The sequence below is a fragment of the Gracilinanus agilis genome, chromosome 4 (assembly GCF_016433145.1).
Source record: "Gracilinanus agilis isolate LMUSP501 chromosome 4, AgileGrace, whole genome shotgun sequence".
NCBI classification, from domain to species: Eukaryota; Metazoa; Chordata; class Mammalia; order Didelphimorphia; family Didelphidae; genus Gracilinanus; species Gracilinanus agilis.
This window is the reverse complement of record NC_058133.1, coordinates 469,301,979-469,321,976: the sequence shown is the minus strand read 5'-3', so window position 1 is coordinate 469,321,976 and position 19,998 is coordinate 469,301,979. Positions and strand designations below refer to the sequence as shown.

Below are 19,998 nucleotides of genomic sequence, written 5' to 3'. Positions count from 1 at the left end.
CATCATATCATCTGCAAAGAGTGATAGCTTAGTCTCCTCCTTGCCTATTTTGATACCTTCAATTTCTTTTTCTTCTCTAATTGCAACTGCTAGTGTTTCTAGTCATTTGTAACTTTTTAAAAACTCTTCAGAGCACAGTAGATAGAGCACCAGACCTGGAATTGGGAGGACCTGGATTCAAATCTGGCTTCAGAAATTTTCTAGCTGTGTGACCCTGAGTAAGTCACTTAACCCTAAATGTCTACCTCTAGCTCCTCTTCTGTCTTAGAACTGATACTAAGACAGAAAGTTGTTTTTTTAATTCTCTTCAAGTCCTTCACTTCTTTCTGATTTTTCTTTTTGCTTAAGTCTAAAAGGAATATATTGAGGTCCCTCACCATTATAGTGTTACTCTATTTCTCCCTATAACTTATTTACCTTCTTTTAAGTATTTAAAGCTATGCTATTCAGTGCATATTTTAAACATATTAATTCATTGTTTATAGTATCTTTCACTATAATGTTTTTTCCCTGTTTATCTCATTTAATCACATCTTCTTTTAATGTTGCCTTTTCTGAGATCATGATCGATACCTCAGCCGTTTTTATTTTACTTGAAGAACAGTATGCTTTGCTCCAGCCTTTTGATGTTGCCTGATTCTTTGTTTTAATTTTTGTACTCCTTGTGAACATCATATTGCTGGATTCTATTTTCTGATTCATTTTGCTATCCTCTTTCATTTTATAAGTGAGTCTATCCTATTCATAGTCAGTTATGGTCATTAACTGTATATTTCCTTCCATCTTATTCACTTATATTTTTTCCTCTTTCTGTTTCCTGGCCCTTCTTTTCCAAGAAAAAGAGGGTTGATGAGAGAGGAATGTGCCCAGCACTAATGATCCATGCTCAATACAGTCATTTTTTGCTTCCCTATCCCTCTTCTCTTTTTTTCATCTGGTGTGCAATCACAGGTCCTTGCCTTGTTTTGCGTTTTGTTTGTCTATCCTCTTTTGATAAATTCAAGGGAAAATGACCTCCTTCTCCTACTCTTTCCTTCTTGTTTGTATTGTTTGTTTTGTTATTTGTTTTTTGTTTTCCAGGGGACCAAGGACATCATGGATGATGTCTTGATTTGAGTGTGAATTGGATTATAGTCTTCTAGTTGAGCAGCCCAATTATGTGAGATAAAGTCCAGCACCTTTTCTCTCTTTTCTCCTTTATTCTTTCTTTTAAGATCATCAAAACATAAAACCACTCTGATTGCCTCTGGTTTATTTAACTCCCTCTAAGCCCCCTGACGCTATTAGGAGTTTGAGGAGACACTTGTATCATCTCTTCCCATTAGAATTTAAACACTCTATCCTTGTGTAGTCCCTTTTGATTTGTCACTCCTATTTACTTTTTTTTTATGTTTCCCTTAAATCCTATGTTTATACATCAAAGTTTCCATTCAATTCTTGTCTTTTCATCAGAAGTACTTGGAAGTCCACCATTTCAGTAGAGGTCATTTCCCACCTGCGGGATTATATTCAACTTTCAACTGCGTAAGTTATTCTTGATTGTGGAAGTGCTTATTTGTTGGCTTTTGGAACATTAAGTGGCTCAGTGGATAGAGAGCCAGGCCTAGAGACAGGTGATCCTGGGTTCAAATCTAGCCTCAGATGCTTTCCTAGCTGGGCAAGTCACTTAACTCCCATTGTGTAACCCTTACTGCTCTTCTGCCTTGGAACCACTATGTAGTATTGATTCTAAGATGGAAAGTAAGGAAATTAAAAAACTTCTCCAATGACAGAGAATTCAGCTTCTTGCCCTCCTCATCTCAGCCTCCTGCCCTTCCTGTCTTCCTTTGAATCCCACCCAAAATTTTGCCTTTTACAGGAACCTTTTCCCAATCCTCTTTGTTTCTAGAGCCTTCCCTCTGAAACTACTCCCAGTTTCTGATTTGTACCTCATTGACTGCATGTTGTCTCTCCTTTTAGACTATGTATGTCTGGATAGCCTGGACTACCTTTTGTCTTTGTATTCCCGATGCTTACTGTAGTGTCTGGCACATAGTAGGTGCTCAATTAATGCTTGCTGACCGATTGTCTTTTCATTTTTAAATAGCTTAATTGCTAAGATAAAGCTCCTTCATTGGATGCTGAAATCAGCTTCTCTTTAACTTCCACTCATTGCTTCTAATTCTGCTTCGTAGGATAGAACTCAATGACCCCTTTTACATTTTATTTTATTTTCTAATTTTTTTCCATGGTTACACAATTCGCATTGCCTCCCTCCCCTCTTCCTTCTGGAGTTGACTAGCAATTTCACTGGGTTATACATACATACATACATACATACATACATATATATGTATATATATTTTTTTAATTTCTTTTCATTTTTTATCTTTTTTTCTTTTTTTACTTCAACCATAGCATGTAGCGGGATGTTTACTTCTCTCACCTTCCAGGTCCGCCTCTTCTGAATATACTCCAGCTTTTTGGCTTCCCTCCTGAAGTAACAGGTAGTGAGAGAGGAGGAACATCTTGGAGTTTCAGGATTCAGCATCCCATTCAAGGAAATGGAAAGACTTGGTCCTAAAATGATTTCTTGAGAAAGACTTCCTATGGGAACCAGTTCCAAATGGTGGCAATGGAGTCACTGTTGCTTTGTTAACTCTAATTGCCCGTCACACCTGGGCTGGTCTTATTTATTTAGGCAAAGGGAGGCCTGGGTGTGGGAGTTTATTCTGGTCATTCTGAAGCTCTTTTACAGTAAGTTGGGTCTGGAAGGCTGGGCACCTAGCAAGGTGGCCTCAGCCACTCCCAGCAAGTGCAGAGTGTAAAAAATAAAATGACTATAAAAAGGATAACTTTAAAATTATTATGGGTTTTTAAGACTTTTTTGTAGTCACTAGAAAATAAAGCCACGTGCCATGATAGCTTAATCAGTTTAAAAAGTGTGCCACCTTTGCCTGCCGCCACCATGGTGGATAGAGAGCAAAGAGGAAGGAGAATGCCAGCCCCTCCGTTTTATCCTCCTGTCTACATCATTGCTAAGATTTGACCCTAGATCTGAGCCCAAATCAAATGATCGTCCTGTGATGCCCTATAGTTTCTATTATCTAATCTTCTCCTACTTCCCCATTGTACAGATGAGAAAACTGAGGCAATAAGGTGGGTTATGTGCCCTTTCATGCTAAGGTCATACTCCATTACCTGTGTGACCTTGGGAAAGGCTCCCTTGATCTCAGTTTTCTCAGCTGTAAAATGAGAAGGTAAGAGAGCCTCCAAGGTCCCCTCTAACTCCAGATTTGTGTTCCTAATTTGTTATTTGATCCTTTTTCACTTGTGTCTGACTCTTGTTGACCTCGTTTGAGGTTTTCTTGGCAGGGATACTGGAGTCCTTTGCCATTTCCTTCTCTGGTTCATTTTATAGATAAGGAAATTCAAGTGAATAGAGTTAAGTGACTTGCCCAAGGTCACATAGCTAGAAAGTGTCTGAGGTCGGATTTGAACTCCTGAAGTTGAATCTTCTTGATTCCAGGTTCAGCCCTCCATCCATTGAACCACCTAGATGCCTACATGAACCTATTAGAGATTTTTTAAAAGCAATTCATAAAAGGGCCTGATGAAACTAGCCAAAGTCAGGCTGATTGTGGGTCTTTTGAAATGCTCTAGTTGCTCTGCTAGAGTGATTCAACTGAGGCTGAATCTCTAGGTCTCTGCATGGCTACATCAATGACTTTAAACATTCATGTGGTGTCTCCTAAGTGGTGGTAGTTTCTGCCCATAAACTACTGACTTCTTTTCAATCTCACAGTCACAAGGCTCTTAATTGAGCTTCATTAAGTATGTTCTTCTTTATCGAGCAGAAACCACACTGCTGGGTTAGTGAAAAAAGATTTCCTAACAAAATGAAGACAAAGAATGTGGCTCTTTGTGTGGTCAGAGTAGGGAACAGGAGAGGACCCTTTCTGGGGCCAATTTGGTGCTGAGCTTGGGTACAAAATCAGTTAACAATCTTCGCTCAATGGGTATCGATCATCTGCTACATATTTGGCATTGTGGAAACCAATTGGGTATGAGATGGACCATCTCCTCAAGAAATTTACAATCTACAAAGATCATTAATGATTTCAAGAAGACCGAATGAATGTTACAAATACTAAAAGCTCTAGCAGATCAGCAGGGGGAGACTTACTGTAGTTTGGGGCCATCAGGGAAGATTTCAAGGAGGATAGGAATCTTGAGCTGGAGCAGAAAGATGGTTTCCAATAAGAAGGATAAAAGGGGAAGGCATTCTGGGTAAGAATAGAATATGCAAAGTGTACCATGTGCTTAGGGAAGGTGAGTAGGGTGGTTTGGCTAGATGCAGATATTTTTTACTTGGGTTTTTTGTTTTTTAAATACTTTAATAATTTTTTTCAGTATAATTAGTTTCTTTTGTAAACCTACACTTTTTATTGCATGCATTATTCTGAGGAGTCCATAGGCTTCATCAGACTGCCAAAAAGTTTCATGAAGTTATCCCAAAAGTTAAGAATCTATATGCTAGAAGGCAATTGGGGTCAGGTAGCAGATACTAGAGCTGGCATAAAATGGGAGATAGGGTTAGTAAAATAAACTTGGTGGGGGGCAGGTAGGTGGCTCAGTGGACTGAGAGTCAGGCCTAGAGAAAGGAGGTTCTGGGTTCAAATCTGAAAGAAGGAATTAAACGAGATGGCCTATGAGCATCCTTCTAGTTTTAAACCTATGATCCTATCATCACAGAATCTCAGGACTGGAAAGATAGCTTCCAGAGGCTATCTTGCCCAACCTGTAATTGGTTTGTTTTTAGACACATTGAAATTTAAGTGTTAGAGAGTCATTCACATGCAGGTTCTTAGGAGTCAAATGGAGATTCTGGGGGTAAGCTCAAGGTAGAAGTCTGGGCCAGGGGCACAGATTTGAGAATACCCTTTATAAAAGATATAATTAAAACCATAAGAATAGCTAGCATTTATATACAGTTTCAAGGCTCCCAAAGTACTTTACAGACATTGTTGCATTTGGTTCTTACAACAATCCTGTGAGGTAGGTGTTATTACTATTATGCCCATTTTCCTGAGGAAAAAGCTGAGAATGAGAGAGGTTAAGAGACTTGCCCAGGGTTCTATAGCTAGTCAACATCTAAGGCAGGATTTGAACTGAGATCTTCCACTGTGACACCTCATGAGAGTGGAAACAGAAAAAGTTCTGAATGCCAACTCAGCAATGGATTGGGGATAGGAGACCCTGTCACACTAATATCTGTGATCAATAAACCCTCAGGACTGTAGGCTGTTGTTTCAGTAAGCTGGAGCTAGTGTTTACACACTCCTCTGGTTCAGTTTGGCCACTGCCAAACCAGGGAGGGCAAACTGCTCAGTTGGTACAGATATTGTGATTTCTCTCAGCTTCCTTGTTCTCAGTTTGTGGTATGTCAACCTTGCGCAGCCTTCAGGAAATAACCACCCTTAAGAGATCCACCCTCTTCTTCTTCTACCTCCTTTCGTCCCTTCATCTCCCGGGCCCAGATACCTAATAGCTAATGATGATTTGGATGCCTAAAGATCTAGGGAGATTCAGAGAGGATCGATGACCCATGGTCAGAGACCCACAGATCACTGCTCCAAGATCAAAAATCAAACATGAAAGATCAATGGTCAAGCTCAAAGACCAAAGACCTCTCCCAGATGACCGTTAGGGGTATTTATATCCTCAGACCAACTGCCTTTGCTCCTGTCCTCACGGCATCCAGGAACATTCTGATGTCTCCAACTGTGTCCCTTGTCAATCAAGGTGAGACTAACAATCCTCAGAGTTTGAATATAACAAGGGTCACTTAGCTAAGAAGCTTCTAAGGTCACATTTGAACCCAGGACCTGCTGTCTCTGGGCTTTCTATCCACTGAATTTTTGCATTTTCAACCATTCATTCAATATAAGCCAACAGTGTGTGACAATTACCCTGAGAGATTTCAGCCTAAGAGCTACAAGGACTGCCAGGCAGGGAGGGATCATTTACAAAGGAAGGCTTCAGGAAGGAGGTGGCATTTAGCCTTACCCTAGAAGGATGACTAAGATTGAAATAAGTGTTGCTAGGGGAGGGAGTGAGGTGAACATTCTAAATAAGTAGGAGAGGATTGACAAAGCAAGAGGGTAGGATAGCTGATCCTCTCTGTCCTCTCCTGTGCACCCCCAACTCCCCCTCTCCCCACCATAAGAACCTTTTTATACAAATCACTACAGTCTCCAGATATAATTTGCATGGATTTTGTGCAACTTATTCTGTTTCTTTAGCTTTAATGAGCAAGGAAATTCAATAATCCGGTCCATAAGACACTCCATTGCATCTGGGAAATGTGTGCACAATGTAAAGAGGAAAACTAATTTTCTTTTTTTAAATGCTTAAGTTTTTCCCTCAATTTCATGAAAAAATAATTTCTTAAACTTCTTTTTTTTTATTTTTGAGTCAAATCCTGCCTCTCCCACCTTCCCCATCGCATTCCCCGAGACAGCAATCTGATAGAGATTTTACATGTGTAATAGTGTAAAATATCCCTCCATATTAGTCATTTTGTGAAAGAGAACTAAAAAAAGAACCCTCCCAACAAAAGTGAAGAAAAAAGTAAAATATAGCATGCCTCAGTATACATTCAGACCCTATCAGTTCTTTTTCTGGAGGCAGATGGCATTTTTCATCATGAATCCTTGAGGATTTTCTTGGATCACTGTATTGCTAAGAATAGCTAAGTCATTCATAAATGTTCCTCATATAATGTTGTTTATATTATTATATTATATTGTATTATATTATATTATATTATATATTATAACACATATATAGCTGTCACCGTGTACAATGTTCTCCTCATTCTGCTCCCTTCTCTTTGCATCAGTTTATGTAGGTCTTTCCAAGTTTTTCTGAAATCATTCTTATCTTTTCTTATGACATAGTAGTTTGAAGAACAATAATTTTCCAAAGGAAATAAGTGGTTCTGGAACTAAGCCTTTGGTATAAGAAAATTCATAGGCAAAAAAAGGGAAAATATAGGAGAAAAGTGTTAAGCTCAAGGTGTATCTGATTCAAATCTTTAGGTTATAAGTGGGGAAACTGAGGCCCAAAGAGATAAATTCACTTGTCTATAGTCACAATGTTAGTTAATAAGAAAGTCAGGACTAGAGAAAGCTCTTTTGGTAACTCATCTAGGATCATACAGTAGACTCTCCACAACCATACCCAGAGGAGCTGCCTAGCCAGCTCTAGTGTGCAGCCATGCAGAAACTTTTGTGCAATTGTTCAAGGAGAAATGACTGAAATTGGTGCCCCTGGGTCAGCCCAACCTCCAGCTTCCCAGCGTCTCATGAATGGCCATCCCCGAAATGAAATGTGGGCCCTATTGTTGGCTGAAGAAAATAACTCAGGAGGCTCTGACGGAAGTCATTAGCTTTGGCTCTCTCTGAAAGGAGAAAATGCTCTCATGTGGCTGCTTATTTGGACAATGAAACATGGTCACTTCAGTCTCTTGTTTCAACCTTTGTTTCATATTTGGCTTTTGTATTTTCCCTCCACTAAATGAATGGCTCAACCCAAAGGTGATTAAGTCATATTTCCTCAACTTGAGCAACTCCATAGGTTGTCTTCCTGGTTCGCCCCTCACGGTCTCTAGAATTCCCCTCCTCTAGAAATTGATCTAATTATTTCATATTGAATTAGATTCCTATGACTGACCAGTGATGAGCTTGCTAGTCTTTCGTTTGGAATGTGGGATTGAAATCTGGTTCTGTGAGGATCAACTTGGGCAAATCATTAAGCCCTGTTGAGTCACATGTCCCAGTTAGAAAGCAATTGAAAGGCAGGAAAGTTAGTCAACCTGAATCAATAAGGCACCCTGAGAGAGATACTAGAGGTACCCTGTGTCAGGCAGTATAAACCATCACCACCTGCCCTCAGAACAGTCTGAGGTCCCTGAGCCCAAGAAACTAAGGAATAAATAGTAGCATCCTCCTTCCCAGACCACCAGCTTTGGTTCCAACCAATCCCCTTATAACCATGGTCCAAGGGAACAACTTTTTTTTTTAACCTCACCTTCTGTCTTAGAGTCAATACTAAATATTGGATCCATGACAGAAGAGCAGAAAAGGGCCAGGCAATTGGGTTGTGACATTCCCAGGGTCACACAGCCAAGTAGGAACAACTCTTGAGGAGGCTTGATAAGGCAACTGCCTCAGCAGCAGCCCCAGCTACTGAAGACCCCTAAACAAAAACTTTCCCCACCAAAGTTCTTGGCATTATCAATTGTTCAACATCCAAAAGGGGTGTTATTTATCAATGGAAATAACACTCCATATTCATTACTAACTGCCTTACTGCTGCACCCCTACCACCCTGGACCTTTTCATCTTCCTTTTCAATGACCCCTCCTATATGTCTTATGTTCTCTTATTTGTATATAAGCTCTTTAAAAGTGAGGGCTTGTCTTGCTTTTGTATTTGTATCCCCAATGCTTGGTAGACTACTTTGCCCTAAAATAGTGCCTACTTAGTAAATATGTTTTCTTTCACTGATTCATTAATTCATTCATTGCTTCTCTGGATAGCCTATGCATCTCTTACTCTAGCTACACATCCCCTCTATAGTGGTATTAGAGGTAGCATTTAGAGCAAGGAATCTTCTCTGAGATAATAGATAGAGTGGGACCCACATAAGATGGATCCTTGTCCTGATTTTTGGAGGGGGACCAATGAAAGTGAGATGTTTACTTTTCCCTTTGGCAAAGCGAATGGCTGCTACACTGGGACTAGATCCCCTTGCAGGAATTTTCAAACCTTAACCTACTGTATAAATATGAGCTATTAGCTCTTTTATAAGCCCTCAATCTAACAAGGCATCAAATATAGTATAGTTTATGTTTAACCAAAGAAAACCACAAAGTACTATCAACTGAGTCCCTAAATAGTTAAAAACATTCATCTCTCTTCTTTGAGTCTCACTTCTTTTTTAAAATAGAGCTTTATTTTTTTAATTACATGTAGAAGCAATTTTTGACAATTGTTTTTGACATTTTGAAATATCTCCCTCTTCTCCTCCCTAAGGTGGTGAATAATCTGATATAGGTTATTTCAGCACTTTCATGCAATACGTATTTCCATATTCCCCAAGTTGTGACTGAAGAGACATATTATATATACAATAAAAAACTCATAAAGGAAATAAAGTAAAGGACGGTGTGCTTTGATCTGCAATCAGATTTCAACAGTTCCTTCTTTGGCTGTAGATAGGTTGGTTTTTTTAAATCATGAGTCCCTCGTAATTATCTTGGAACCTTGTTTTGCTGATAATAGTTTAGTCATTCACAGTTGATCATCATACAATATTTCTCTTGTTGCATACACCATTCTCCTGGTTCTGCTCACTTCACTTTGAGTCAATTCATATAAATCTTACCACATTTTTCTGAACTCATCCTGTTCATTTCTTATGGTGCAATAGTTTTCCATTGCAACCATATACCATAACTTGTTCAGCCCTTCTTTAATTGACGGATACCCCCTAGTTTTCAATTCTTTGCCACTACAAAAAGAGCTGCTAACAATATTTTGGTACAGGTTATAAAAGGAATTTGAAGGAATTCCTTCTTCTCCTATTTTTCCAAATAGTTTATGTAGTATTGGAGTTCATTGTTCTTTGAATGTTTGGTAGAATTTACTTGTGATTATCTGACCCTGGAGTCTTTTTCTTAGGAAATTCTTTGATAGTTTAAAATTTTCTTTTTCTGTCTTGGAGTTTTTTAAGCATTCTATTTCTTTTTTTAGTCAATCTGGGCAGTTTTTTGGGTAAATATCCATCTATTTCACTTTGTCAGATTTGGGCAAAATAATTCCCAATAATTGCTTTAATTCCCTCTTTACTGGTTGTGATTTGAATTTTTTCATTTTTGATTCTGGTAATTTAGTTTTCTCCTTCTTTTAAAAAATAAATATTCCATGGTTTATTTTATTTATTTTTCTATAAAACCAGCTCCTTGTCTTATTTATTAGTTCAAAGGTCTTATTTTCAGTTTTACTTGTCTCTCCTTTGTTTTGCAGGATTTCCATTTTGGTGTTTAATTGGGAATTTTTAATTTGTTCTGTTCCTGGTTTTATTAGTTGGATGCCCAATTCATTGATCTGCTCTTTATTTATGTTATTGATGTAAGCATTTAAAGATATACATTTCACCATAAGTATAGCTTTGGTTGCATCACATAAATTTCGGTATGTTGTTTTCTCATTGTTATTCTTCTTAAATTAAGTTATTGATTGTATCTATGATTTGTCCTTCAACCCAACATTCTTCAAGATTATTTAGTTTCCAATTAATTTTCAGTCTTTCTACCACCATTTAGTGAATATAATTTTAAATGCATTATGATCTGAAAAGGATACATTTAATACTTCTGCTTTTCTACATTTGATTTTGAGGGTTTGTGCCCTTTTATATGGTCAGTTTTTGTGAAGGTGCCAGGTCCTGCCAAGAAAAAGTTATATTCCTTTCTATTCCCATTCAGTTTTCTCCAGAGGTCTATCATATCTAACTTTTCTAAAATTTTATTTATTTCCTTAACTTCTTTCTTAGTTATTTTTTGGTTGGAGTTATCTACTTCCGAGAGGGGAAGGTTGACATTGACCACTAGTAACATTTTACTGTCAATTTCTTCCTATAATGCATGTAACTTCTCCTTTAGGAATTTGGATGCTATGCCATTTGGTGCAAATATGTTTAGTAATGTTTTGTCTGTGGTACCTTTTACCATGATGTAATTTCCTCCTTATCTCTTTTGATCAGATCAATTTTTACTTTTGCTTCATCTGAGATCATGATTGGTAGGCACCCTGAGCCCCATTTCTTGAAAGACCTATACCATCCTCCAGAATCATAGTATTATTCTGGAACTGAGTCTTCTCCCAAATAAACAAAGAAAGTGAAATTGCTAGAAAGTTAAAAAAAAGTCTCCTCCAATAAGATCTATACTTCCCTCAGGAACTAATACTTAGATATTTCTTCCAATACCTAGAAATTTCCCTGGGGATAAGATTCTCCTGCCAGTGGAAAAAACTCAAGTTTCCAGGTTTATGGATGGCCTAGTTTCTTAAACCTGTGGAGTCTGCATAATTTTGCTCATCCTTCATTTTTGAAGACCAGTGACATTACAATGTAATGTCTTGACTTGTACATGAGTTGGATTTAAGTAAAGTGGAGTTGCACAAAGTCATCACCTTCACTCCCTCTTCTAGAGTCATCAGAGTCTAATAGAAAGACAAAAGTCAGGATAACTGATGATGGCCAGAGATGCAGTGCATGACCTTGGCATCTTTGTTGTGTGACCAAGCTCTAAGGGCTCTACAGTGCTTGTTTCTGCTACCTTCATGGCTATTGGGACAAATTATTCTCATCCACTCTTTCCACCAAGGGAAGTCTTCAGACATACCCCAAATTGACTGGTAAATTTGAGACCTGTCAGTTGCCCTCAGCCTGGTTTAGGCCATCTGCCAAGATAGTTTTACCAGGGTGAGGCTGCTGCATATGCTACAGCTTCATGGAGCCACAGGTGAGAGTTAGATGACAGGTGGACACCAAAGGTGGATGAGTAGCCCTGAAAAGGGCTCAGTAAGCCCTCACCCCAGAGGAGCTAGTCCTGCCCGAACATCCTATATATTTTGATAAAATGTCAAGTACTGGGGAAAATCAGCATTTGATTTTGCTGATGTCATGTCTCTGTCCCTAATTGCACCATTCATAGTACAACTCTAATGGGCCCTAGAAAATTGGTCCAGTAATTCCTCTATTTAGTTTTGGAAACCCTGCACCACACCTGTTTGCCAGGAGCACAAGGTTCAAATCCACATATGAAGGAATAGCTTCTAATTGGACCTTCAACTTCTCTCCATGCCCCTGATTGTTAAAGGAATTTTCTTGATCTCTCCCTCTGTCTCTTTAAGAGGCAAGAGAAGAGAATTTCTAAGTAGAGCATGACTGACAGGGGTCAGTGAGCCAAAGCTGAAGATTCCATTACCAAGAGGATGAGGAGAGATATAAGGAAGGAACAATTTTTTGGCACTGGATCTTGTGGGAACAGGAGGTCTGTTTCTTGTCAAGGGCTGCTGGAAGCGAATGGATTTAAGGAGTTTGTGAATGTTTATTTAGGAAGATAGGTAGTTAGTGAATCAATTTTTAGATAGTGTAGGTTAGATAGGCCTGGTCTTGCCAGGTAAGAAGAACCTGTCCTCAGGAGACAGTTAGAATAGGTTTTTATACATTTTACTTAGTAATAGGAATTTAGGTATAGTCATAAGGTATTAGAATAATAGTCTCTCTTTCCTCCTTTTCTATTTTTATCTGTACTTCTTCTCAAATTAAACTAAGTATTTTTTTCAACCGCTCTCCTCATTTTTGTCAACTCCTACCATTTAACCCTTACAGTATATATGAGTCTACGGTTTCCCTTTTAAAAGTCAGACCCAAGATCATATTCCAGAGACAAGAACTGTCTATAAATCACTCAGTATTCCTCAGTATAATAATGGGGCAATACATTCACAGCTCATCAAGAAGACATCATTTCATGAACAAAATTCTCATGGGATGGGAGAAAGTTAACAAGGAGTCACAATGCTTAGGTGTATGCATTTCATTCTCTATTTCTCTCTGCTATTTTTTTTAGTTCCTACAAAATCACATCACACTGTATTATCCAATAGCCTCAGTTATAGGTATCTTTCTCATTCTGGAGGGTTCCACAGTATAAGACGCTTACTCAGTATAACAGTTGTATCATCTTCATTTCTGACAACCTTGCAGTCTGAAGTTTCATTTTTTAAACCTTTACTTTCTGTCTTAGGGTCAGTAATAAGTATTGGGTCCAAGGAGAAGAGGGGTAAGGGTGAGGCAATTGAGGTTAAATGACTTGCCCAGGATCATACAGGTAGGAAGTACCTGAGGCCACATTTGAACCCAGGACCTCCCATCTCTAGGCCTGGCTCTCTATCCATTGAGCCAGCTAGCTGTCCCTCCACTCCCACCCCTATTCATATTCCCATAAATACTCTAGGAGAGTGATTCCAAAAGTGGGTGCTACCACCCCCTGGTGGGTGCTGCAGTGATCTGGGATGGTGGTGATGGCCACAGGTGCATTTATCTTTCCTATTAATTGCTATTAAAATTTTTAAAAAATAATTTTCAGGGGGCTAAGTAATGTTTTTTCTGGAAAGGGAGTGGTAGGCTAAAAAAGTTTGGGAACCACTACCTAGGATCTTGCTTCAGTAATCATACCTTCTCATTCATGCTTCTTTAACTTTTCCCTCTCCACTGGCTTTTTCCCCATCTGCCTACAAATATGCTCAGGTCATCTTGATCATAAAAAGACTTTTAAAAAAACTTTACTTTTTGTCTTAGTGATAACTCTAAGACACAAGAGCAAGGGTTAGGCAAACATGAATAAGTGACCTACTAGGGTCATATGGCTAGGAAGTGTCTGAGGTCATATCTGAGCCCAGGTCATCCCAATTCCAAGCCTAGTGCTCTGTCCATGGTGCTATCTAGGTGCCCCTGGTCTGAAGTCTGAACAGCAGATCCTGCAATGAAGCACAGAATGAATACATTATAACACAATCTTGGGCTTGTGTCTATAGCCATATTGGCAGAGAGAGGGTAAAAATGCATTTGGAGGTGGGGTTGCCAGAGGAAGAAGGATGAAGAGGGAGAGTTCAGAATACTTCCATCACCAATGTTTATACAGATCTGCTCCCTCTGAGGTTAGAACCTGTATTCATATAGACATGCTTTGGGAGATGGTGCAGAGAGAATCTTGCCAAGAATCAGTGAGTGTGTCTAGGCACCCTAGGGAAATCATTCTGTTTGGCATCTGATGAACACTGGGAGATTTTTTTAGGGTGATGTGCAGAGCATATATTTATTTAGGCTTCATAGATTCTCTGCAGCTCTTCATTTCTAGCTGATATAGGAGCCACGCCATGTAATATCAAACTGCTATGAGAAGTGGGAGTCTCTGTCCTTTATTTTCCTGAAGGACTCTTTAAAGTAGAACTCAACCCTTTTTGGCCAATGGGCCAAATCCAACTGCTGCCTTATTTTGTAAAGCCTAGGAGCAAAGAATGGAAGAATGGTCTTTTCATTTTGAAATAAAAATGTTAAAAAAAATTTTTTTAGCTCACAGGCCTGTACAAAAAGGTTGGCCAGATTGGCTGCTCATCTATCGTTTGCTCACCGTCTGTCTAAAAGTATCTCTTTCAGGCTGGTGTATTCTATTCAAGGGAGAGGTGCACAAATTAAGAATCTTGGAATCAGGCTGTATAAAAGCTGCTGAAGAATACATATACACATTGTGAATTAATGAACAAAATTCTAGAAGATTCTGGGTTAAATGGTTGCAGGATGGCAGGGTAGAGAGGCCTCTTAGAAGTCCCCTGGTTTTATCTTTTTGCTGTAAATATGGGGAAACTTAGGAATATGTCACACTTTGAGAAGCTAGCATTTACTGGTGTGAATCCTCCTTTCATCTATATAGACAGCAACCATTCCATACCATAGTTGAGGGTCTTTGTGAGTTTTAGCAGCCCCCCAAATGATCTACTATCCCTAATTCTAGCAATAAGCCTTTCTGAAATTAGTTAGACTAGCCTTTGGCCAACATACCTACAGACTAGCACCAAACCCATTTTCATGGTCTTCCCAGATTTATGAGACTTGCTCAAGCTGACACTGTTAACATGGTTCTGGGAACTCAAGTTTAAGGCTAAATGACAAAGCATGAGAGGAGATATTTAATGGAATAAACTCAAAGTGCTTTGTAAATCTTGAAGCATAGATAAAATGTGACTTGCCATTATCTCATCATCTTCAGTATCATCATTCCTGGAAAGAGCCATAGGCTAGTTCTTCTCTGGCCATTTCTCGCCTTTTATTCTAATCCTGAATTAATTCCCTTTCACTTTGCACACTTGTTTCTCTTCCATGGCTTCCCTCACACTCCATATTTGGACCAAACGATAAAACAATCCATGAACAGGTATTTCTTATCAATCCATCAATAGATATCTTTTAAGAATAAGCTCTGTGTATGTGTGGGAGCTGTGGATTGGGAGACAGGCCTAGAGATGGGAGGTCCTGGATTCAAATCTGGCTTCACATCCTAGCTGTGTAACCCTGGCCAAGTCACTTAACCCCTATTGCCTGGCCCTTCCTGCATTTCTATCTTGGTTTGATTCTAAGATGGAAAATATGGACTAAAAAAGAACGTGCCGTGTGCAGTATATAATACTAGCTTAGATTCTTTCCTTCTTTCATTTACTCAACCAGGCTGACACCTACCAGACTGGTACAAAAACAGACAAAAGCAATCCCTGCTCTCAAGGATTCCTGCTACCAGTATTCTATGGGGGGACAATGTAAATGGAGAAAATTAAATGCAAAATGCACATGAAGTAATTTTTCTGGTGAGAGAAGAGTCAAGAATATCACCAAGGTTGCAAACATTTTTGATTGGAAGGTTAATGATATCCTCAATGGAAATAGAGTTTGGGAAAGGGTTCGATTTAGGGATTGGTAGCAGTGAGTGGGAGTCCTAAATTCTTGATCTTGGGTTAGAGAGAAACATCCAAATGCGGTTTTCTAGTAGATGGCTGACTATTTGGCTCTAGGTCATCTGTATAAAGATGAGAAGTCAATTCATAGGGTTTGATGAGATCACTAAGATATAGAGTATAAAAAAAAAGAAAGGAGAAGAGGATAGAACTGTGGACACATACTTAATAGTGAAAGATGAATGATGATCCAGCAAAGTTACTAAAGATTAGTCAGTCAGGTAGGAGGAGAATCAAGAAAGAATAGTGTCTTGGAATCTAAGAGAGGAGAAAGCACTAAAGAGGAGGTGTTCTTATGTGTTCAAAAGCCACAGAGAGATAAAAGAGTATAAGGACGGAAAAAAATGATTAAGGGGTTGTTGGTAACCTTGAAGAAAATAGTTTCAATAGAGTGGTGATATCAGAGGCCAAATTACAAGAAGAAATGAATGGAAGGTGACAAGATGGAATCTTGCTTTTGAGAATATGTAGATGCTAAGAGTTCAGCTACAAAAGGGAAAAGAAATAAAGGACAATGGCTTGAGAGAGTGACTGGGTCAATATTTCCCATATTTCTTCTTTGACATCTGCCAGGACTTGGGAAGGCAACATCATTTCGTTCTAAAGGATGGACCTGCTAAGATCATCATGGAATACTATTGTGCTATAAGAAATGATAAGCAAGATGATTTCAGAAAGATTTGGAAAGACTTACATGAACTGATACAAAGTGAAGTGAGCAGAAACAGGAAAACACTGTATACAGTAATAACAATATTGTATGATAAACAATTGTGAATGACTTTGTTATTCTTAGCAATACAGTGATCCAAGACAATCTCCAAGAACTCTTAATGAAAAATGCCATCTAACTCCAGAGAAAGAACTGATGGAGTCTGAGTGCAGACCGAAACATACTTAAAGACTTTCACCTTATTCATTTTTGCCAAGTTATCTTTCATAAATGGCTAATATGGAAAAATGTTTTCCGTGATTGCATATATACGATCTATATCAGATTGCTTACTATGTCAGGGAGGGATGAGGGAAGGGAGGAAAGGAGAGAATTTGGAACTCAAAATTTTTTTAAAAGAGTGTTAAAATTGTTTTTACATGTAATTGGGAGAAAAACTAAAAAACAAAACAAAACAATTTTTTAAGATGGATCTACTAGGCCCAACAACTCTATTTGAGGTAGTTTGAGAGTCTGCCCAGTCTGGCATCTGTAGGTTGAGTTGCTGAGAGATAGGAATATTGGTTGGGAGGTTGAGCAATTACCTTGTGACTCTGTAATGGATGGGTGAACAGTCTTGGACAATTCAGAAAAGTTTCTCCCTTTTCTTTCATTTTTCAAATAGCAGAACTAGAATGAATTTAGAGGTGGGATAAACAAGTGTCTGAATAAATAATTGCCTCTTCTTCATTCAGCCTGGCACTTTGGGCAGGCCCAAATCCTTTCTAAAAAGGCAATTCCGGGGCAGCTGGGTAGCTCAGTGGAGTGAGAGTCAGGCCTAGAGACGGGAGGTCCTAGGTTCAAACCCGGCCTCAGCCACTTCCCAGCTGTGTGACCCTGGGCAAGTCACTTGACCCCCATTGCCCACCCTTACCACTCTTCCACCTATGAGACAATACACCGAAGTACAAGGGTTAAAAAAAAAAAAGGCAATTCCCACTTTCTCTATCACTCTTTCCCTATTAACTTTCACAAGTCTCTATTTCTTTTCTTCCTTCCTTTTTCTCTTCCTTCCTTCCTTCTTCTTTTCCTTCCTTCTCTTTCTCTCTTCCTCTCCCTCTCCCTCTCCCCCCTCTCTCTTTCTCCTCCCCTCTCTCTTCTTCCATCCCTTTTCCCCTTTTCTTAACCCTTACCTTCTTTCTTAGTATTAGTTCTAAGACAGAAGAACAGCAATGGGTAGGCAATCAGGGTTAAGTGAATTGCCCAGGTCACACAGCTAGGAAGTGTCTAAGGCTACATTTGAACCCAAGTCCTTCTGCCTCTAGGTTTGGTTCTCCATCCTCTGTTCTACCTAGCTGCCCCTCAGCCTCCACTTTCATTTTTTTTTTTGAAGGAACTTTGGGTTTGAAGTCAACAGACCTGGGTTCAAGTCCCAGCCTTCCTAGCCATTGTGAAAGCAGAACCAATTGAGTATTATTTGTGTGCCACAAATGAAACTCAGATCCTGCCAAAAGGTATAGTCTAGTTGGGGAGATAAAAGTATTGGTTTGGCTTGAGCATATGCTTTGGGATGCTTGTATGCCCTGATAATTTGCATCTTCTCCCCCTTTGCCCTTAGAGACACAGACACTTGCACCCAAACAGCCTCATGGTCAGAGCTTTGAGATGCCTGACCCGGGCTTTGGCTTCTCTTCCCTGGCATTTCTGCTGTGTCAATGGCACCAAGGCTGCCGTTCCTTACCCAGGTACTCTCTGCCTGCAGGGAACTCTCTGCACTAGTCTGTGGTTTCCTCATACCTGAGTTTTTCCCACCTGTAGTCATCACTCCTTGTTTGGGTGAAACTATTTAAGGGTGCTGGCAGCAAGGCTCATGCGTCAGTGGCTGGGAAGAGGCCACACTGACGCCGGAGCTGACTTTGCGTGCTGCCTGCCTGAACGCACCCCCTTGCCATGGGTTCGCTTGGACAGGTCATTTTCTGGAGGTACTGTGCTCGTCTTTCTCTGTTCTTGGCAAGAGAGATCAGGTCTGCTGGGGGTCCCTGGTAAGAAGGACTGGTTCTGGGGTTACCCCTTTGGCTCTGTGCAGCCAGGAGGGCATCTTGGGGTGGGTAACTACTTACACCCGGCATCGGGACCACCGAGATCCAATCCCAGGCAGAGGAGATGTAGACGAGCGATGATTCCACGACAGTTTTATCTCAAAGCTCAGAGCAGTCAGGGGAGACTACTTAGGGGTGTGGAATGGTTTGGGTTTTTTTTTTTCTTCAGTGGTGCCTGGGCATGGAGGGTTTGCTCCTGCTTGGAGTGTTGGTGCAAAACAGGCTGGTGAGAGACTGTGCCACAAAGGAGGATTTTTTTTCTTTAGGATTCACCCAGGTTCTGGTTGAAGTTGTTGAGCTCTTCAGAATGGAAAGGGGGTCAGTAACTCTGCTTTGATTGCTTTCCATTAAAAATAACCAGACTTTGGGGCAGTTATGTGGCTCAGTGAATTGAGATCCAAGCCTAGAGATGGGAGATTCTGGGTTCAAATCTGTCCTCAGACACTTCCTAGCTAGGTGACCCTGGGCAAGTCACTTAACCTCCATAGGCTACCCCTTTACTGCTCTTCTGCCTTGGAACCAATACACAATATTAATTCCAAGACAGAAGATAATGGTGTTTTTTTTAAATCCAGGCATGAATGATACATGGAATCCCTTTTTAGCTACTAGAATACTTAATATTTACCAATCATGTAGTGCTTACTATGTGCCAGGCACATTGTTGGGGGGAGAAGGGAAGAGCATTGACTTGTGATTTCCTCTCTTGACATGGAAGCCTACTTCTCCCATTCAGATCAGCAATTCTTCTGAAACTTAAAGTCTTAGAAAATTGCTTGGAACACTGAAAGGGCAAGTGATTCACCCAAATCAAGTAGCTATTTTATGTCAGAGTCAGGATTTGAACCCAAGTCTTCCCAACTCCCTCTATCCACTGAGTCATATCATATAGAGAGATTTGAGATCTGTAAAGCAATGAAAAGATATCATCCTACAGGAACCTCACGGACCTATGAGGTGGATTCTACAGATATTATTCTACCCCATTTATAGATGAGCTTTAAAACAGGTTGGGAGATGACAGGATTTACCCAAGGTCAGCCAACTGTCTAATAAATACTCAAACCGAGATCCAAATTCTCTGGCTTGAAAAGAAGGATTTTTTCCATGCTGTTTCCCATAATCTAAGGGTGAAAAATATTTCTAATCTTCTCTCTGCCTGGCTGGGTTATTTGAAGGTAATTTCTTATTGCTGAGAAATTCATATTCTTATCCCGTCACAGTGATTTAATAAGCTTCATTTATTCATTCCCCTATGAACACCTCCAGAGAGAAGACCAGGCTCAGTGAGTTAGAGAGTGCTTCCTGCAAGCTTAGCCCCAATCCCAGCCCCCAATATAGGATCTGGAGAGATGGTATAGACAAGATAAAAGCTAAGAGTCCTTGCCCTCAAGGAATTTCCAGGGCACACAGGGAGCAAGATGAGAAGAAGCGATAAACAAATGGGCAAAATGCCACAGGCTTATGTGTTTTGCAAACCTTAAAGCCACAGAAATATGAGGTCTAATGAGGGGAGAAGGGAAAGAGTTTTTAAATAGATACATCCCCAAGATCTAGAGTAGGTTGGAAGACCAGATCTTATGTGTTCTCTGCACCACTCATTGACTAATTGTGTCGCCTT

The 19,998-nt window shown here is 39.7% G+C and overlaps 1 protein-coding gene across 1 annotated transcript in view; it reads left to right on the top strand.

Annotated features, from left to right (window-relative positions):
- Positions 1-18,454: 18,454 nt before the first annotated feature.
- VTCN1 (V-set domain containing T cell activation inhibitor 1) overlaps positions 18,455-19,998 on the top strand; it is a 91,888-nt gene continuing 90,344 nt past the window's right edge. The window contains exon 1 of the mRNA XM_044675535.1: positions 18,455-18,522. Within this exon, the coding sequence (XP_044531470.1) occupies positions 18,455-18,522 (68 nt within the window). The remainder of the gene's footprint in view (positions 18,523-19,998) is intronic.